Source organism: Nipponia nippon, unplaced genomic scaffold (assembly GCF_047370975.1).
Source record: "Nipponia nippon isolate SJK-2023a ecotype South Korea unplaced genomic scaffold, ASM4737097v1 scaffold_32, whole genome shotgun sequence".
NCBI lineage: Eukaryota > Metazoa > Chordata > Aves > Pelecaniformes > Threskiornithidae > Nipponia > Nipponia nippon.
In genome coordinates this window covers 5,737,837-5,758,027 of record NW_028262350.1, presented here as the reverse complement: position 1 = coordinate 5,758,027, position 20,191 = coordinate 5,737,837, and the positions used below count along the sequence as shown (strand labels likewise).

Here is a 20,191-nt window from a genome sequence, read left to right as displayed (position 1 = left end):
CAAGGGCAGCTCGGCAATCGGTGGCAGCTGCCTGCTCGCGCCGCGCGTCCCCCGGCTGGGATTTGGGGTTTGCAGAAGGTGGGAGAGGTTGGCAGAACAGGTCCGGCGCGTTCCCCCGGTCTCTGTGGGCCGAGCGCCTCGCCCCGACACCTCGGCAGGTCTTGCCGAACAGGAGACGCCACGAGAGCCGGACGGATGCGGTAATGCTGGCGTCTGGCCCCGGGGCTGCGCGGGGAGGGTCTGGACCACGGTGGATCCTGGGGGGTCCCAGTATCCCACCTGGATCCGTCCTCCGCCCATCCCTCAGCAGATCTCTCCTTGAATCTCAAATCCTGGCAAACCTCAGCAAATCTCACCAAATCTCGGCAAATCTCACCAAATCTCGGCAAATCTCACCAAATCTTGGCAAAACTCACCAAATTGCGCCAAATTGCAGTAAATCTCATCAAATCTCACCAAATCTCGCTGAATCGCAGTAAATCTCATCAAATCTCACCAAATCTCGCTGAATCGCAGTAAATCTCATCAAATCTCACCAAATCTCGCCGAATCACAGTAAATCTCATCAAATCTCGCCAAATCTCAGCGGAATAATGCACTTCGTGTCCTGGCAGCGGTTCGGCGCTATGGTTACTGAAGCCGGCGTGGCGGGAGCCATGGGGATGGCAGTGCTCTGCCGAGGGTGACGGGTGCTGCGGCTCCCCTGGGCGAGCCGGCGGGGAGCGTGGTGCCAACGGCGGCTCCATCCCTGCGCGCCCCTGCCCCTGGCACCCTTGGGTGAGGTGGTTCTACTCATCCGGCTTTATCCTGGCCCGGCGGCGAAGCAGGAGCAGCCCAGGCCGCCAGGGTCTGGCCCTCCTGGCACGGCGGCCCCTGCCCACCCCGTGCCAACGCCGGCACTGGGTGCGTGTCCTCACCCAGGGAGCCCCCGCGCCCAGGGTCACGGGCGCCAGAGGTCCCCTGCCCAGGGTGCAATGAGTTTGCTTGGCCTCAGCTCTCCCTCCTGTAGGGGCCGAGGTGGGGAGAGAGGGGAAGAGGGGAGGGAGCCCAGCCCCTCCTGGCTGCCCTCCTTGCTCCCAGCTGCCCTTTAAAAAAAAAAAGAAACTAAAAATAAAAATAAAATAAAATTAAAAAAATAAAAAGTAAATAAAATAAAATAAAGATAATACAATAAATAAATAAGATTTAAAAAATGAAGTAAAATAAAATAAAATAACAAAATAATAAAAAAATAAATAAAATAAATAATAAGATAAAGATTTTTAAAAGTAAAATAAAATAATAAAATAAAATTGAAAGTAAATAAAATAAAAGAAGTAATGAAATAAATAATAAAATAAAAAATAAGATTTTAAGAATAAAGTAAAATAAAATAAAATAATAAAATAAATAATTAAAAAATTAAAAAATAAATAATATGATAAAATAAAAAAATATTTTTAAAAGAAAAAATAGAATAAAGTAATAAAATAAAAATTGAAATTAAAAAAATAAATAAAAGAATGAAATAAAAAATAAATAATATAATAAAATAAAATGTAAAATACTAGAATAAGAAATGCATAAAATAAAAAAAGGCAATAAAAATCAAACTCAGCCCAGTTCCTTCCTTAACGAAATGAAAGTAAATTAAAAGAAATAAAAGCTGCGCCCCGAGGAGCCGAGCCGGGGGCGCCGGGCTGCGGCGGGGGCGCTGCGCCGGGCGGGGCGGCAGGTGCCGGGGCGGGGGCCGGGGCCGGGGCCGGGGCCGGGGCCGGGGCCGGGGCCGGGGCGGGGGGAGGCGCTGCCGGCGCAACAACGCCCCGGAGAAGTTGCGATCGCCGAGGAGCAGCGGCGGCGAAGGCGGGGGAAGGAGGAGAATTAACCCGAAGCGCAGCCGGCCCCGGCCCCGCCGCTCCGGCGCTCCCGCACCCCCGCCATGGGCAACGCGGCCGGGGGCATGGAGGGGGGCGCCGCGGGGCGGGAGAGCCGCGACCACCGCGACCACCGCGACCACCGCGACCACCGCCTGCCGGGGCCCCCCCCCGCCGCCGCCGCCGCCGCCCCGCCGCCCGCCCGGCAGCCGATGCCCGCCGCCGCCGAGCTGGAGGAGCGCTTCGGCCGCGTCCTGGTGAGCGGGGACGGGGGGCTGGGGACCCTGCCCGCGCTGCGCCGCGGCCTCGGCAGCCCCGCTCCATCTTACTGGCTAATTAGCATGCCATTTCGTTATCCTACCATTACTTCCTTTTTATTCTTTTAGTCTTTCTTTTATTAGTCTTTTATTCTTCTATTATTATTATTATTATTATTATTATTATTATTATTATTATTATTATTATTATTATTATTATTATTATTATTAATTTTTATTATTAACAATAATTTCCCCCCTCCCACCCCGCTACTCCCGGGGATGCTCGGCCCTGCCCAGGGGCCGCTCTGTACCCGGCGCTGCCTCCCCCACTGCTCTCACGGTGGGGGGGGATCCGGCCCTAAACTGTTGGGGTGACCCCGGCTCCCGGGGACGCTCCGCCATGGCGGGGAGCCGGCGGCGGCAGGGCCCGGAGTCGGCAGCGTGCCGCAGGCAGCCGGTGCGGCGGATGTCAAAGCGTTCGGCTCACCTCCTCCCCGGTGCCGTTCTCCCCGGGGAAAACCACCGGCATCGCTCCGGCCTCCCTGGCTGCGGCCGTGGGGTGAGCAGCGGGCGATGCCGAAGCCGCGTTCCCGTGGGATGGCAGCTCCTTGAAACGCTCGGAGCTGCAGGAGATCAGCTCCCGCTCGCTCCCCTCTGTCCTTGAGCGGGGCCGGCCGGCCGTGACCTTCGCGCCGTGCCGGCTGCGGTCCCACCACGGGAGCCGGGGAGCGCTCCATCCCGTAGCCATGCCCTCCCCAAAAATGCTCCGTGGTGGAGGATCAGCCTGGGAGTGGGGAAAAAAATTGCTGCTTTAATCCCTTGGCCCCCCGGTGAGAGATGGAGCCCGTTTGCCGACCCTGTGCCGGGAGCGGCCGTGGGCAAAAGCTCCCGCCAATGCCGACGTGCCGGGATCTGCTCGGTGGGATTCACCATCCCAGCCCCGAGTGCTAATTATTTGGAAGCTTTTTTTATCTCGTGGTGTTTATAGGAGTATTATTTGGGGAGAGGCATCGCAGCCGGAGCCGCTGCCGCTTCGCCGCCACTGGCAGCATCAGCTCCGGCTCGGCGCGGCCGTGGGGGGATGATGGTGAAGGGCTTTGCAAGGCGGGGATCCGCATGGGACCCCCCGAGTCCCCAGGGAGGGGGCTTTGCCGTGGGACGCCCGTCGCTGGGGGTGCGGAGGGCGGTGGGTGGCTGAGCTGGGTGGCGGCACCCGTGATGGCTCCTGGGTGCCGCAGCGGCGGTGGCAGGCGGGGACGGGTGGCCGGGGACCTCGGGGTGCTTCCGCTGCTGTGCGAGGCCTCAGGAAACGGCGCTTTCCGTCTGGCTGGGTGGCAGCAGGTTGGAAACCTTAAGCCAAAAAATGAGCAGAAAAAGGGGAAAGCGCTGCTCTAGGCCCTCGCCGCCACCCGGGCCTCCTCCATCCCGAGGGAAAGCCCTTTCCTGGGAGCCGGGGGGCACCCAGGGGGCTGAGTTTTGGCCAGACGGGAACATCTTGTGAAATCGGCTGTCCCAATCTCGCTTCCTCCTTTCGCAGGTTCCCTTCCCCCTCACCGTGGCCGGGGGGGCAGCGGGACTCCCGGGGGTCGGGGACAGGGGGGGTCCCTCCGCCCTCACCCACCCCGGCCACGTTCCTTGACTCAGGATTCAATTTTTCCACCTCCTGAGCTTGTGAGATCAGTGATGGAGCAGGAGGTGATGGGTTGGGAATCTCCCGGTGGGGCACAATCCGGATTTGGCATGTTGCCATGGCGATGTTGTGAGAGCATGTCAGCGCATACCAGTTTTGGGCTGGACATCCCAAACTGGGAGAGCTGGTGGGGCAAAGCCTGGCAGAAAAGTCAACGGTGGAGTCTGGGGGATCCAGACCGCCGCCGGGAAGAGGACGGATAACCCACCACATGCTGAGAAATGGGGAATTTAGGTTTATTCCCCAAAAGTTGGCTTCTTCCCAGTGAGGGTGCCGTGGCAGATGCCGCTTTGGCAGAGCGACGGGAGGGTTGTCCCCGTGCCAAGCGGTTTGGGATGTGCCAAGGTGGCTTTTTGGGATGGAGCAGAGGAAGGAGAGCATCTTTGCTGCCGGAATGGGGATGTTCGGATGCTCCCGCTTGGAGGAGTCGGGATTTTTTCCCCCTCTGTGCAGGTCAAGAGGTAGCAATCGGGAATATACAAACGAAATTGTGAGTGGAGGGTGTGGTGGAGCCGAAAATAGCTGGGGGGGTTCGGCTGGAGCCTTGGGGACGGTGGCTGATGGGGACGGGGACTGCTCCGGCCAGGAGGTTTTGCTGGCAGGGGCTCTGCTGCTGCTCCTTCTCCTGGGACCTGGGGGAGAGCGCGGCAAACGTCACCGCTGCAGATGTTTGCAGATGTGCTGTTGGCCTCAGTGGTCGGGGACTGGTCACCAGCGAGCCCTGGCCGTGGTGTTGGCCTTAGCTCAACCAGGAAAGAAAACTGATGCTCGGCTTTTTGCTGGATCCATCCCCAGTCCAATCCCGGCATGGTGGCCAGGTCCGGCTGGGGGGCGGCGGTGGGGTGTCCCCACGGGGTACGCGTGCCCTGGGTAGGGAGGGAAGCGGCCTGTGAGCTGAGGGCTGCCATACGGGGCCGGAGCAAGCCCTGGCTGAATCAGGAGAGCGTCTCAGTGCAGGGATCCCCCCGGATGCCTGGACCCAGCCCTGGCTGACATAGGGGCGCACCCCGGCGCAGGGATCCCCCCGGGCACGGGCGCAGGGTGGGCAGGCAGGCACCCGGTGGGGATGCGGGCGCGGTGGCTGGATCAGGCTCATCTCCCCAGCCTGTGCTGACAGCAGCTTCTGCTTGTTCTTAAAATAGAGCCGGGAGCAGCAGGCGGTAGCGGCCGCTCATCCCTTAGCCCGCTCCTCGCCGCCCTCGCAGCAGGATCTGGCCATCGGCAGGGACCCGTCTGCTCCTCCGCCGGCTTGTCCCTGCCTGGCACATGGCGGGTTTGGGACCCGGCTGGATCCAGGGAGACTCCCTGGTGGGATGAGCTGGTCCTGGGAGCATTGCCCAGCCCGGCTTGCTGCACGCTGGGCATTGGGTGAGCCCTGGGTGGGCCTGATCCTGCTGGATGCCCGGTGCTGAGCCTTGGGAAGAGGCAGGAGGATGGGTCTGGTGGCAGTCGGGGTCACTGTAGGGGACACCGCAGGGCTGGGCATGCCCCAGACCCCCTTGGGTGGGAGCATCGCGCTCCGTGGCCATGAGGGATGGGGCATCCCAGGAGTGGTGTGGTCCATCAGCCGCCAGCCCGGGCACTCGGTGACATTAGTCTTTCCCGTGGCCAACCGGTTGGTGGAAGCCCCTAAACCGCCATCTCGGGGCTGCTGCGGCCCCTTCCCTGCGGCGGGCAGGGTTGGTACCCGATGTCCGCACCGGGATGCTCTCCGGTGCCACGTGCCATCGACGCTTTCCATCCCCGCTCCGTGGATGCGCATCCCCCACGTGCCCCAGAAACGATGCTCCCGTGGTTCAGTGTGGTTTTCACTCGAGCCCGTCGGTGTTTTGCAGAGCAAACACTTCCGTAAAGGATGCTTTGAATTTTTTGTGCTGAGGTTTGGTGCAGAGCCCGGCTCTGTTCAGCTCTGCCTGCTCGCGTGCGGAACAAAAAGAAGGTGTCTGACACCCAAAATAGCTCCACCCCCCCGCCATCGGCAGCCCCGGCGCTGTGGGTGCTGCGATATGAAAAGGTCTTTTCGTACCGGAAAATGATGTAGGAGCTGCTCTGCCTCCCCCAGTCTTAGTTTCTGGTCTTGGGTTAAGCCCAGCTCAACCCTGCAACAAACCCACCCTGCGATGGGGGGGTCCCGGCCGGCCGCATCCTGGCGGCAGGCAGGGGTGGGATGGCACCGGGGGCTGCGTGGCCCCTCGTGTCCCAGGAGGGTTGGTGGAGGACATTTGGTGGCAGTTCAGTACCGCGGTGGCTGTGACGCTGCTGGCAGGCTGTGGGGGGAGATGGGGAAGCCCCACGCCAGGGTGGGATGAGGGTGCTGAGTGCTGGCTGGAGGGTGCTGGGTGACGGGAGGTGGGATGTGGCTGCTGGGGGCCCCGTGGCCCCTCCATCTTTGGCAGCCAAGGAGGAGGAAGGCCAAGTCCTTCCTCTGCCACCTCTGGGGTGCTGGGCTGCTGCCCTGCCCCACGTCTCCCACCCGGACCCACGTCACCCGCTCTGCCCCACACTCCCCACCCTGCCCCACACCTCCCACAGCGCCGGTTCCCCCCTCCCCAGCAGGAAATGAGAACCAGTTTCTTCGCGCTGCCGGCTGACGCCGGGGACCACAACGGAGCCACTTCCTCCCCGCCGGCACCACGTGCCTGCCCGGGGCCGTGGTGGGATGCAGCCACCGCCCAGTTTGTACCCGAACCGTGCCACATCCTGCTGCCCGGCCCAGCCCTGCTTGCGAGGAAGGGACCGTGGGGCTCGGTGGCAGAGCCACCTCCATAGGCATGTCCCCGGCATCCCTCTGCCCCGCCTGCATCCTCATGGCAGGGGGCCCATGGGAGGTCCTGTCCCACCGGTGACGCTTGGTCCTGGTCTTTCCGGGTCCCACACATGGTCTCTGGAAGAGGTGGTCCACGTGGTGGGTGCCACCATCCCCTTTCTGCTGAGGGCACCCAACAGAGCATCCCACAGAGGGTGCCACGGGTGCTGCCAGAGCCCTGGGTGGGGTGTCTGGGTGTGTGGTCCCTCTTGGCACAGCCCTGCCCCTTGGCCTGACCCTTCTGGGGGGTCTCATCCATCCCAAGGATGACAGCTTGGGGACCACGGGGACAGGGCTCCCCAGCAAAGGGGACATCCAGGTGCTGCTGCCACCTTGCCGGTCCCAGGACCCACCTGGCAGCTCCGATGCAGCACCGACGGCTTTGCAACGAGGCTATTTCTGACCCTGCAGCCTAATTTTACCCTCCCTGCCCAGCTCTCTGTGCGAGCCATCCCCGGCCAAATCCAGCCCAGCGCTGGCTCCTCTCCACCCACGTCTCCTGGCTTTGGCTTCTTGTGAAAGCTGCTCGACAGGTCCTTGGTGGAAGCGGGTGGTGAGGTTTCCTCTCAGGCCCGTCACTGTGGCACCTCTCCTCTTGGACCTGCTCCTCAGTGAGCAACCAAACCCCTGCGAGATGCCTTTTCCCCAGGGATGTGTGTGTCCCAGGGGTGCGTGCACCTCACATCCCCATCCTCAGCATCAGGGGACCCCAAAACTGGAGGTTAAGGGTGACTTGGGGCGGCGCATCGCCTCCCCGTGCCATCGTGCCAGCTTGCCCAGGCTCTCCGGGCCAGCAGCAGCCTCAGTTCCTGCTTTTCCCTGGAGGCCGGATCACCAAGAAATGGGTCTTTTGGGAAAATAAATCAGCCATGACCCGAGCTGAGCTCCCAGCTCCATGGTGGGTGCCCCATTAAAGGCTCTGCTGGTCACCCCATGGTGGACGCGCTGTGTCCCCGAGCACCCAGAGGCAGGAGCTGCACCCAGGGCCTCCCGGAGCCCCCAGCCGCAGTGCAGAGCAGTTTTGGCAGCTGCCCCGTGCCGTTCGGAGAGCGGAAACCATGTCGCATCCTGCCGGGGCGGCCCTGGGGGAGCGGCGGGGGCCAGGGTTGTGCAACAGTGGCACGGAGGGATGTGGTGACACGCCAGACCCTGCCCTGACATCATGTCTTTAAAGAAACACTGATTTCACCAGCCAGGCTCATCTTGCACCCGCAGCGGGGGGGACTCGGAGGTGACCGTCACCCTCGAGCGGGGCCCAGACTCCTGGGTTCCTCAGCTGTGTCACCAGCCTGTGTCCCTGTCCCTCACCCCAAGTGGCTCTGCCGGAACTGGGCTGGCTGAGGCCAGGAGTGTTGTGCACTCATGACATGAATGGATGGGCCCAGTTTTCCCTTCTGTCCCCCACTAACACCCCCTGCCCTCCGCCTCGGGGAACCCCAGGTGGGGACGTTGCTGATGGGCTGGTGGGATGCCAACATCCTGGGAATGGTAGCACCCCCGTCCTCCCACCCCTGTCCCCATCACCCCACCGCTGAGCAAGGACACCCGGTGCTGGGCGAGCAGCGGGCGCTACAGCCCCGGGGGGTGTGTTTGGGGGTGACCCCCAGCCCTGACACCCCTCACCCCGCAGAACTCCATGAACCTGCCCCCGGACAAGATGGAGCTGCTCAACCAGTACGACAATGAGAAGAAGTGGGAGCTCATCTGCGACCAGGTGAGGTCTGGGCGTCACGGTGTCCCCAGTGCCATCCCTGTCCCCAAGCGCTACTCGTGGTGTGGGCATCAACCCGGCACGTGCCGAGCGCTGACATCCATCTCCGTTAGCGATACAGCACCTTATTAACCTGATTAAACACTGGTGCAGCGCGAGGGGTGGGGACAGGGACACGGTGGCTGCCGCGGGGATGGTGGCATGTCCCCGTGCCACGGACGGGTGGCCCGGTTTCAGCCTCTCTCCGGGGCTCGTAGGAGCGTTTCCAGGTGAAAAACCCACCATCCGCCTACATCCAGAAGCTGAAGAGCTACTTGGACACGGGTGGCGTAAGCAGGAAGGTGAGGGCTCCCCCTTCTGCCCCTTGTCCCCATCCCGGCTTGGGTGCAGGGACGGTGCCAACGGCTCTCCCCGTCCCCCAGTTCAAGAGGCGAGTGCAGGAGTCGACGCAGGTGCTCCGGGAGCTGGAGATTTCCTTGAGAACAAACTACATTGGGTAAGGAAGGGAGACCTGGGGGTGGCCTCATTGTCACTGGCGTGCTGGGGTGACAGCGGGATGTGGAGGCTGGTGGCCTCATCCTGCCCCTCTGGGGTGGCTCTGATGGGAGGACGGGGGTGCCGAAGCAGCTGGCTGTGCCATGGGCGCTGTAGGACCCGAACCCCATTTTGTCTCTCTGGTCCCCACCCGGGGTGCCCTGGCCCCTTGCGGTGTGGTGCGTGCTGAGCCGTGGGTGCCACCCAGGGCTGGGCTGTCCTGTCGTGGTGGCAGCAGTGGCAGTGGTGGCAGCTGTGTCCCCCCAGGCATCAGGAGCAGGGGTCACTATGGCACCCACCTGCCTCGGAGAGATGCCAGCTCATGCTGCCACCTCCTGTCCCCAGGGTGTCCCACCCTCGCTCGGGACCTCTGACCAGGGGGTGGCTTCGCTGAGGGTCTGGAAAGGGAGAAGGGAGGATGAGGAGGGCTGGCGGAGCCCACTAACCCCCTGCACCCCCCAGCTGGGTCCAGGAGTTCCTCAACGAGGAGAACAAGGGGCTGGACGTGCTGCTGGAGTATCTCGCCTTCGCCCAGTGCTCCGTCACGTATGTCCCCAACCGGGCGCCCCTTCCCCAAGGCTGGGATCAGCCTCCCCTGGGACTCGGAGGGGCTGGGGGGACCCCACCATCGGAGCGATGGAGCTACAGATGCTCTGTGGCTGGGGTTGAGCAGAGCATCCCCAACGTCACCAGCGCTGGGGACCCCAGGGGGGTGCCTGCCCCTGTCGGCAGGCACCGATGTCCCCATGGGCCTCCAGGTACGACATGGAGAGCACCGAGAACGGCAGCCCAGGCTCCGACAAGGGCAAGGTCCTGGAGCGGTCGCTGGAGGACCTGAGCAAAAGCAACTCCTTGTCCCCCACCCAGGGCTCCTCCAAAGTGCGGCACCTCACCGTCAGGTAACGCATGGTCCTGTGCCACCCACGTCCCCCCATCCCTGCGCCGTGTCCCCCCGCTCTCTGCCTCGCTGCACCCCCTGCCGCGCCGTGCTCGGAGAGGGGTTTGGCAGGGAGATGCAGGCCTGGTCCTAAAAATGGGTCCACAGTGCTGGGGGGGGACACACACAAAGCCACGTCCCCATGTGTGTGCGCAAGGGATAAACCCTGCCTGGAGCTGGGCTGGATCAGTGCCCCCAGCTCAGCACCGCCACGGTTGTGGGATGCTCTGGGTAAAACCCATGAATAAGCAAAAATTGGAGGTGCTTGAGATTTTGGGGGAGCAAATCCCCAAAACCCCCGGGTTTAAAACCGGGGCGGAGGAACGGGCCTGCGCCCCCGCAGCCGGTCCCGGTGGCCGGTGGCTCTCGCTTGGCGCCTCTCACCCCCGCAGCCCCCTTCTAACCCCGCTCTTCTCTTGCACGCTGCCGGGGGACGCACTGACGGTAGGTGACGGGGCCGGGGCGCTGGCGGGACGGGGACGCCCCGGTGGGACCCCGCTGCCGGTCACCGGTGTTGGGGACGGTGCCTGTGGGGCATCCTCGGCAGGCAGGGGGGTCCCAGGGGACACTCAGCCACGGTCACCCCGGGAGCCGTAACGTGGCACCTCGGGGGTCCCTTGCCGCCTGCCAGCAGCTCCGGAGGAGCCGGGGTGTCCCCCCGAGCCCCAGGGACAGGTCAGGAGTGACGTGGCACCCACGGGGGGTCCCAGCCCTTGTCCCCTACCCGTGTCCCCAAGCCCAGGTGTCCCAGGGGCCACATGAGAGCCCCATTTCTCCCTCCTGTCCTGCAGGCTCTAACGTGCCTCCAGCTGCTGCCTCTCGAACCAGCACCTCCACACCCTCCTCCGCCACGTCCACCCCAGCGTCCCCTGCAGCGCCCCGGGCAGCGATGGGGACAGTAGCCCCAGGTCACCCGGCAGCTCCTGCCCGCCCCGGTGAGCCTCCGAGACCACCTGTGTGCACGAGGGGCACCCAACCTCCATCCCACCCCCACCACCACCCCACCAGCCCAAGGGCTTGTAGACGGGCACGGACATGGGGTTCTGTCCTGTGGGGGTGCAATCACCCAGGTCCCCTGGTGTCCCTCAGCCCCTGCTGCCACCCACCCATGCGCTGCCCCCTCCCCGCTTGCGCTGCGCCCCCCGGCTGTCCCCCGGCCCCCGCTCAGCCGCCCTCTCGTCCGCCCAGGCTGAACCCCTCGCACAGCAAGAAGGCGCTGAGGAACTCCCGCCTCGTCAGCCAGAAGGACGATGTCCACGTCTGCATTATGTGTCTCCGTGCCATCATGAACTACCAGGTGTGAGAGGGCAGCATCCTTGGGGACCCAAGGACCTTGGGGACCCACCTGGGGCTCCCCAAAAGCCTGCGGGACCATCTTCAGGGTCAGGGTTGGGGTGGGATGGGACCCGTTCTCCATCCCCTTGCTCCGAGATGTCCTCACTCAACGTCATGTCTGGTGGGGACGTGGCATGGGGACGTCCCAAGGTCCTGGAGCATCCCTGGGGTGGGGACAGGAGGATGCACAACCCCATTAATGCTCTTTCCGCGCCCCCCCCAAGTCTGGTTTCAGCCTGGTGATGAACCACCCAGCCTGTGTCAATGAGATCACCCTGAGCCTCAACAACAAGAATGCCAGGTAGGACCTGTCTTCTGTCCTCCTGTCCCTCCGTCCCCTTGCCCGCCCCATGGCCCCGACCCCCTCATGCCCCGTGTCTCCGCAGGACCAAGGCGCTGGTGCTGGAGCTGCTGGCCGCCGTCTGCCTGGTCCGAGGTGGCCATGACATCATCCTGGCCGCCTTCGACAACTTCAAGGAGGTGAGTCCCCAGCAGGGACACGTGGTCACCACGCTGACGCGCGTGCTCCGGCTGGCTTTGTGCCTCAGTTTCCCTATGTGTGGCAGAGCCCTGCAGCATCAGGGCATCCTCCATCCTAAAAATGCCCATCCCATGACTCGCGCGGGGATGCTCTGGCTGTTGGGCTTGATGTCCCCATGCCAGCACGTGTCCCCAGGGCCATGTCCCAGCTGGACCAGGCGCTAGGCAGCACCCGGCAGGGCTGGGACGGTGTCACCAGCGGGTGCCTCCTGCCCCGCTACCCCCTGGGTGCCCACCCTGGCCGTGTCCCTCCTGGCCCTCAGGCCCATGCTCCCACCCCAGGTCTGCGGGGAGAAGAACCGCTTCGAGAAGCTGATGGAGTATTTCCGAAATGACGACACCAACATCGACTTCATGGTGAGCGGCTGGCGGGGCTGCTGCTCCGCCATCACCAGGGCATTGTGTCCCCTGGGTCCATCCCCAGGGTGCTGTGTCCCAAGGGCTGTCAAGCCACCATCCTGTCCCCAGGGCACTGTGTCCCCAAGGGCTGCCAAGCCATTGTGCTGTCCCCAGGGCATCGTGTCCCCAAGCGCTGCTTGAGCCACCAGGCTCTCCCTAGGCCATCACGTCCCCAAGGGTTTCTCAGCTGCCGTGCTGTCCCCAGGGTGGCATGTCCCCAGGGGCTGCTGAGCCACTGTGCTGTCCCCAGGGCATCATGTCCCCAAGGGCTGCTGAGCTGCTCGTCCTTCCCCAGGTCCCCATGTCCCCTGGGCTGTGAAACCACCATGCACTCCCCAGGGGCACCGTGTCCCCAGGGGCCACTGAAACACTGCGCAATCCCCAGGGCACCGTGTCCCCAAGGACTACCGGGCCATAGTGCCGTGCCAGTGGCTGTGCTGAGCCTGTGCCCGTCCCACAGGTGGCCTGCATGCAGTTCATCAACATCGTGGTGCACTCTGTGGAGAACATGAACTTCCGCGTCTTCCTGCAGTACGAGTTCACCCACCTGGGGCTGGACCACTACCTGGAGGTGGGTGATCCTGCACCGCCCTGGTGCTGAGCCCCGATGCCGGAGGTGGGGTAGGTGCTGGGGGGGTTGCCATTGGCCGTGACGGTGCCACCGGCTGTCCCATGGCAGACCCTCCGTCTCACCGAGAGCGACAAGCTGCAGGTGCAGATCCAAGCCTACCTGGACAACGTCTTTGACGTGGGTGCCATGCTGGAGGACTCGGAGACCAAGACGGCCGTGCTGGAGCACATGGAGGAGCTGCAGGAGCACGTCAACCAGGTGGGACGTGGGCGCGTGGGCAGGAGCTGCTGACGCAAGCCCCGAGGGAGGGACGGGGATGGGGCTGAGCGACGTCACCTCATTCCCCCGCAGTTGACAGAGAAGCTGCAGGATGCGGAGAACGACTCCATGGCCAAGATAGCGGAGCTGGAGAAGCAGCTGAGCCAGGCGCGGCGGGAGCTGGAGGCGCTGCGGGTGAGCACCCGTGGGTGCTACGGTGCTGGAGGAAGGGATGGGTGCCTGGGGGAGCGGGGTTTAAGGGGTGCAGTGGGACACCAGTGATGTGCCGGGGCTTGTCACCACTGCAGGAGCAGCTGAGCCCACCGCGGCCACCCAGCCCACCGGCCCCGCAGCCCCAGGATTCCTACCGGCTGGCGCTGGAGCGGCGGCTGGCGGAGCTGGAGGAGAAGGGGTTGGTGCAGATCCTGCGTGGGCCTGATGGAGATGTCGCCATCGAAATTGTCCCCGTCGTCATAGAAACCCCAGCAGCCCCCGTGGTTACCGGAGAGGCCACCACCACCAGCACCGCCACCAGCACTGCCACCGGCACAGGTACCACGGGTGCGGGGGGACGGTGGCAGCCCATGATGTCCCCTTCCCAGTGGGGACACCCGGCACAGAGGAGGGGTGGCAGCGTGTCTCTGGGGAGAGAAACTGAGGCAGGGGTGTGGGGATGTGCCCAGGGACGCGGCGTCACTCGGTGGCAGAGGGAACGTGGCGGTGGCACCGTGCCCTGCTGTGCCGCCATCTCACCCACGTCTTCTTTCCGTTGCAGATGCTCCGGCTCTGGCTCCGGCCCCATCTCCCCCCCCGGCACCCGCCGCCCCCCCGGCCCCCCCACCTCCACCCCCCCACCGCTGCCGGGGGCTGAACCCGGCCCCCCGCTGCCCCCCGCACCCCCGCTGCCCGCGGGCACCGGCCCCCCCCCAGCCCCTCCACTCCCGGGTGCCCAAGTGCCACCCCCACCCCCACCACCCCCGGGGGGCTGGAGGGCCCCGTCCCCCCCCTCCACCACCCCCACCCCTCGGTGGGGAGCTCCCAGCCGCGCCGGGTGCCCCCCAAGCCGCCGGCGGTTCAGGTGAGTGTGGCCCAGGGACGGTGGGGACGGCCCCAGGCGAGGGCTGGGGGCACCCTGGGGTGCGTTTGGGACCCCCCCACCCCGTGACGTGTGCCCCCTCCCCGTCACCCTGCAGTGAAGGTGAAGAAGCCGATCCAGACCAAATTTCGCATGCCCGTCTTCAACTGGGTGGCACTGAAGCCAAGCCAGATCGATGGCACCGTCTTCACCGAGCTCAACGACGAGAAGGTGCTGCAGGTGAGGACACGGCGGGGTCCGGGGGGGGTCCGGGTGCAGCGTCCGCACCGCGCCCGTGCTGAGGTCGCCCCCGTGACCACCCTGCACCCATCCGTGGTGCCACGTGGCTGCTGGAGGAGCTGGAGGTTGGAGCAGCTCCTTGGGGCCGTGGAGAGGGACAACATGGGGTCTGCCATCCTTCTCCTGTCACCCCATCCTTGTCCCCTTGCTCCATCCTCATCCTCACAGCCTGTCCTGTCTTCTTCCTCATCTTCATCCTCTGGTCCCCTCATCCCCTCCTTACCCCCTCCCTGTCCCCTTGTCCTGTCCCTGTCCTTGTCCCCTTGCTCCATCCTCATCCCTTCAACTTGACCTCATCCAGTTGCCCCACCTTCATCCTCTCACTCCTCTCCCCCTCGTCCTGGTCCTCTGGCCCCGTCCCCATCCCAGATGTCCTGTGTCGCCTCCTTGCCGTGCCCTCAGCCCTGTCTCCCCACAGGAGCTGGACATGAGTGACTTTGAGGAGCAGTTCAAGACCAAGGCGCAAGGCCCTGGCTTGGACATCAGTGCCCTCAAGGTGAAGGCCACGCAGAAGGCTCCCAGCAAGGTCACCCTCATGGAGTCCAACCGAGCCAAGAACCTGGCCATTACCCTCCGCAAGGGCGGCCGCAGCATCCAGGACATCTGCACAGCCATCGAGATGTGAGTGTCCCCTCCTTGATGGGAGATGATCAGGAGAAGGTCGGACGCGAGCCCAGCTATGCCAAGGGGTCGGGATGGTGCAGGGTGTGCTGGGGTTGGAGGGGTGATGGCACCAGCCTTGGGGATGGAGGTCAGATGGGAACCAGTCATGGGGACGGAGGGATGCGGGGAGCAGATATGGAGAGATGGAGGGATGCGAGGACCAGCTGTGGGGATGAAGGGAAGATGGGAACCAGCCATGGGTGACAGGGTGGTTTCCCACCACCCGCAGGTATGACCAGCAAGCCCTGAGCCTCGACTTTCTGGAGCTGCTGCTGCGCTTCCTACCCACCGAGTACGAGCGGACGCTCATCGGGAAGTTCGAGCGGGAGCAGAAGCCGCTGGAGGAGCTCTCGGATGAGGACCAGTTCATGATCCGCTTCAGCAAGATCCCGCGCCTGGCCGAGCGCATGAACGTCATGATCTTCCTGGGCAACTTCAATGACACGGCCCAGCTGCTCATGCCGGTGGGTGTTGGGGGGCACGGGGTGGCTGTGGGTGGGGGGCTGCGAGGGGGTGGCATCCATCTGCAGCGAGACTCAGCGCTTCTCCTCCCACCCACAGCAACTCAACGCCATCATCGCCGCCTCCATGTCCCTCAAGTCCTCCAGCAAACTGCGCAACATTCTTGAGGTGAGGAGTTTGGGGGGCGGTGGCCCTGATGGGGGGACGTTGGGCTGGGACGGGTGCACGCAGGGTGCGTGTAGTCACTGTGCCCCCCCCGGGGTGCCCCATCCGTGCCGGGTTGTGTCCCCGAGCCGTTGTGTCTCCGCAGATTGTCCTGGCCTTCGGGAACTACATGAACAGCAGCAAGCGCGGGGCAGCCTACGGCTTCCGGCTGCAGAGCCTCGATGCGGTAGGGTTGGCGCGGGGCTGCCCGGTGTCCTGGAGCACTGTCACTGCCCAGGGACCAGCCTCGGGGACGGAGGGACACAGGGACCGGCTGTAGCCATGGAGGGGCTTGGGAACCTGCTGTGGGGACAGAAGGATGCAAGGCCCAGCCGTGGGGATGGAGGGAGATGGGATTCAGCTGTGGGGATGGAGGGATGCAGGCACCATCTATAGGGCTGGGGAGGAGCTAAAGGGATGGAGATACACAAGTACTAACGGTGGGGATGGAAGGATGCAGAGAGCAGATATGGAGAGATGGAGGGATGCAAGGACCAGCTGTGGGGGTGGAGGAAGATGGGAACCAGCCACGGGGATGGAGGGATGCAGAACCGTGGGGACGGAGCGATGCAGAACCGTGGGGATGGAGGGCCACCAGAGCCTGCCCTGAGCAGGGGTGAGGTGGGATGGTGGGATGCAGGTCGGGGCTGACGCTGCTCTCTCCCAGCTCCTGGAGATGAAGTCGACGGACCGCAAGCAAACGCTGCTGCATTACCTGGTGCGGGTGATCACGGAGAAGTACCCCGAGCTGACCGGCTTCCACACCGAGCTGCACTTCCTCGACAAGGCGGGCACAGGTAGCACCCGCGGGAACCGGGCTGGGGGGGGTCGCGGCAGGCTGCAGCCCTGGCGCGGGGGCTCTCGGAGCCTGCCCTGACCCCGGCGCTGCTCGCCCTCCCCGCAGTCTCCCTGGACAGCGTGTTGCAGGACGTGCGGAGCCTGCAGCAGGGGATGGAGCTGACCCGCAAGGAGTTCATGCGGCAGGACGACAGCCTCGTGCTCAAGGAATTCCTCAAGGTCAACTCAGAGGTGATGGAGAAGCTGCAGGCTGACAGCAAAACCGCCAAGGTGGGTGCTGGGGGTAGCGCGGGGTCGTGGGGCAGGATTGGGCCCCCCATTCCTACGTGGGGACACCCCGGGGTGCCCTCTGCTCACACCTCCGCCCTGTGGGAGAGGCTCCCGGTTGAGACGTGGCTCCGGCGGGATGCAGAGGGGGACGGCGAGGTGGGAGAGGCTGGAAGGAGGCAGTGGGCGATGGGGCGCCGCTGCCCGGCCCCAGCCCCCCGGATCGGGGTGTCTCTGCCTGCAGGAGGCGTACGAGTCGGCGGTGGAGTATTTTGGGGAGAACCCCAAGACCAGCCCCCCCACCACCTTCTTCCCCATGTTCATGCGCTTCATCAGAGCCTACAAGGTAGGAGGGGATGGGGGGGTGCCCTGTTCCTGGGCGTTGGGAGTGGATTGGGGGGGTCTGACCCTGCTTTGGGGTAACCAGAAAAAGCCGCACATGGGACCATGGGGCTCAGTGCTGCCCGTCGGGGCGGTCGGAGATGCTGGAGCTGGGTTGGGGTGAGCCGGGGGCTGCCGAGGGGAGGAAGGGGGGCTGCGGTCCCGCGGCAGGACCCCCCCAGCTCAGCACACCCTCCCTGCGCCTCTCCCAAGAAAGCAGAGCAGGACATTGAGCTGTGGAAGAAACAAGAAGCTGCGGCCAAAGAGGCAGAATCCAGCCCCCCCGGCAGCAAGGACCAGCCTGAGGTAAAGGTGCCCCACACGTCCCTCTGTCCTGGTGGGGCGGCTCCGCTCCAGCCCCGAGCAGGGCTGCGTGGTGGGAAGGGCAACGCAGGTCCCGGTGGGGGAGAGCTGGTGGGGGAGGCCACGCCATTCACCCCGCGCTGTCCCCAACCGCAGTTGCCCATCCAGAAAGCCAAGCGGCAGCAGATGGACATGATCGCCGAGCTGAAGAAGAAGCAGATGGTGAAGGAGCCGCTCATCTACGAAGGAAAAGACGGGGCCATCGAGGATATTATTTCAGGTGAGGGATTATTTCAGGTGCGCGGTCGAGCGTCCCCCTGCAGCAGACCCAGCGCTCGGTGCCAGCGAGGAGACCCTCGGGGTTGGGGGGCTGCGGGGGGCTGTCACAGCCTGGAGCCGAGGGCCACCAAGCCCCATCGTGGGGACCAAACCCACCTGTAGCACCTTCCCATCCCACGCGGCAAAGCTGCCGAGCGCTTTCTGCCCTGTCTCATAGCTCTTCCTCCTCTTCTGCTTCTTCCTCCTCCCTCCTCCTCCTCGCTGTCTCTCTGGATTGCTCTGCTCAGCTCTGAAAACTGTTCCTTTCACGGCCCGGACGGGCAAGCGCTCGTCCCGGCTCTTCTGTGACGTGAGCTTCAACGAGGAGGGTCCTCTGTAGGTAACGTGGGGGCAGCCGGGCTGGGGGTGAGGGCACGGCGCAGGCAGGGGCTGCCAGACTTTGGCACCCTCCTGGGTTTCTCGGCCCATCATCACCTCTGGCTGCGTGGCAGGCTGGCTGGACCCTGCTCCGTGCCAAAAGCCAACCCCAAGGGGCACCACGGCATCAGCCCCAGCCCCACGGCGCGGTGCTGGGCACCGAAAGAGCCGAGAGAGGGGGTCCCGCAGGCTGGTTGGCCATAGCTGCTGCTCCTCCTGTCTCTGCGTGCAGCGGGCCGGGCTGGTACCCAAGTGGGGGACTCCTGGGCGGTGGTGGGTGACTGGGTCCCAGCCTTCGCCGGGGCGGGCAGGTGGAGCTCAGCCAGCCTCCGCGCTTTCTCCCGGTGCAGATCTGCGGAACAACCCTTACCGGCGCGCAGACAAGGGCCGCGGCAGCGCCAAGAAACGGGCTGCGGGGCAGAGCCTGCAGGCGACGCCGGACATCTCGCTGTGACCGGCGGCGTCCCTGCAGCTGCCAGGACCGGGGCAGGACCATCCTCCCGACGCAGACGGGACCCCAGGACATCAGCCTGCCAGCCCGGGACGACGCGGGGCGGAGGGACAGTGCCTGCTCCTAGCTGCTCCAGCTGCTTAGCGTGCCAGCTCCCACCCCGCATGCCCGTGGGTCCGGCGCAGGGATCCCCCGGCGCTTGCTTAGCGACGCCTCTGAGCTCCTCTCCCCCCGGCTGGCAGGGCTGGGGGACCCTCCTGGGCACGGGCAGGGAGGGGGGGGCACAGAAAGGGCCCCAACTTGTCTCGGAAGGAAACGAGGGGCTGCCCCATCCCTACCCCAGAGCTGCTCCATCGCACGCCTGTCTCGGGGTCAGCCCCGCGCACCGGCGTGCCCCACTCTTCAGCTTGCTGGTGCCTTTGATTTCCCGCTGCAGGAGGGGAGGAGGGCTGCATCTCCCCCATCTCCCCCGGCCCCTTGAGCCCCGCGTTCTCCTCCGCTGCAGAGCCGAGCAGGCATGGGCTGCGCCTGCTCTCCAGCGAGGAACCTGCTGCAAAGATCCCACCCTGGGCGCTTCCCGTACCCCAGGAGCTGGCAGGGGTGCTATTTTACAGTGATTTTATACGTCTTCCTTAAAATTTCTCTGTGCTACGGGAGCAGGGACTGGAACACCCATAAACAGGACCTCCCCAGGATCCCAAGGCTCCGGTGAGTCTGTTCCTCACTGCAGGGGAGGCTCCGTAGCTACGACATCAGCAGCAGGGGCAAGGATTTCCTATCCTCAGGTCTCTGCAAGCTGGTAGCTAGCTCTGCCCTCCTGCAGCCCTGGCATCCGCTTTCGCTGTCGGGGCTGGAGCCGCTCGGACACAGGGGTGCCCGTCAGCCCTCGGGGAGCCCGAGGCTGCTCCCCGTTAGCCAGCGGTTGCAGGACGCAACATGCAGCTGGTGCTAGGCAGCCTCCGGCCCCTGCAGCCACCACCACGATCCCGAACGCTGCAGGGGCACTGCTGAAATCACGCAGGAGACAGAGGCCAGAGCTGCACGAGCCTCCAGATACCGCACTGGACTCGATTCCTCCCCTGCCCTGCTGCTGCTGCGTACAGCCGAACCGCGCGCTGTCCCAGTTAACCTGTTAGCGCATTTACATCGTTAAACGGCCCCCGCTCGCCCTGCTGCGAGGGCGCGTGGCTGCCGTGTACATTCTCGCTAGCCCCAGCTTTTAGGCCAGGGCAAGTCCTCGCTGTGAGCCAGAGCAGCGACGGCTTCCTGCTGTAATTACGATGCTAAGCGCCAGCCGGCTCCGTATCACACACAAGCTCCAAGGGGAGGGAAGGGAAAGGAATGTGTAAATTATAAATGCCTTTAAGCCAGAAATGTAAAACATTGACTGCTAATTTGTATACATTATTTTTATATATTAAAATCCCGTTTAATCTAAAGCAGAACTGGAAATAAAATGACTCCGAGGATAAAGCACTTGTCTGTGAGACGGGGTGAAGCTTTGCATGGGGGGGCGATGCTGCGATGGAGGGAGGGATGGAGGGAAGGATGGCGGGAGGGAAGGAGGGAGGGAAGGAGGAAAAGACGGATGGAGGGAGGGAGGGAAGGATGAAGGGATGGAGGGAGGAAGGGAGGGATGGAGGGAAGGATGGAGGGAGGAAGGGAGGGATGGAGGGAAGGATGGAGGGAGGAAGGGA

At 63.8% G+C, this 20,191-nt stretch overlaps 1 protein-coding gene across 3 annotated transcripts; it reads left to right on the top strand.

Annotated features, from left to right (window-relative positions):
* Window positions 1-1,787: 1,787 nt before the first annotated feature.
* Window positions 1,788-18,649, top strand: FMNL1 (formin like 1). 3 transcript variants are annotated; one of them, XM_087770115.1, is made up of 27 exons: window positions 1,788-2,110; window positions 8,240-8,323; window positions 8,578-8,661; window positions 8,743-8,816; window positions 9,317-9,400; window positions 9,613-9,753; window positions 10,601-10,726; window positions 10,980-11,088; window positions 11,351-11,427; window positions 11,513-11,606; window positions 11,949-12,023; window positions 12,526-12,636; window positions 12,745-12,894; window positions 12,988-13,089; window positions 13,203-13,446; window positions 13,670-13,972; window positions 14,088-14,209; window positions 14,688-14,890; window positions 15,162-15,396; window positions 15,494-15,562; window positions 15,705-15,785; window positions 16,266-16,395; window positions 16,503-16,666; window positions 16,908-17,009; window positions 17,258-17,350; window positions 17,504-17,627; window positions 18,394-18,649. In XM_087770115.1, exons 1-27 carry the CDS (start codon window positions 1,919-1,921, stop codon window positions 18,495-18,497), a joined length of 3,477 nt encoding a protein of 1,158 aa, XP_087626241.1. In that variant the 5' UTR covers window positions 1,788-1,918; the 3' UTR covers window positions 18,498-18,649. The 3 variants fall into 3 exon arrangements, with proteins under 3 accessions (XP_087626241.1, XP_087626242.1, XP_087626244.1); XM_087770116.1 differs by lacking the exon at window positions 10,601-10,726 and having other exon boundaries at window positions 8,578-8,816; XM_087770118.1 differs by lacking the exons at window positions 1,788-2,110; window positions 8,240-8,323; window positions 8,578-8,661; ... (10 more) ...; window positions 12,988-13,089; window positions 13,203-13,446 and adding an exon at window positions 17,914-18,005 and having other exon boundaries at window positions 13,945-13,972; window positions 18,394-18,529.
* Window positions 18,650-20,191: the final 1,542 nt, after the last annotated feature.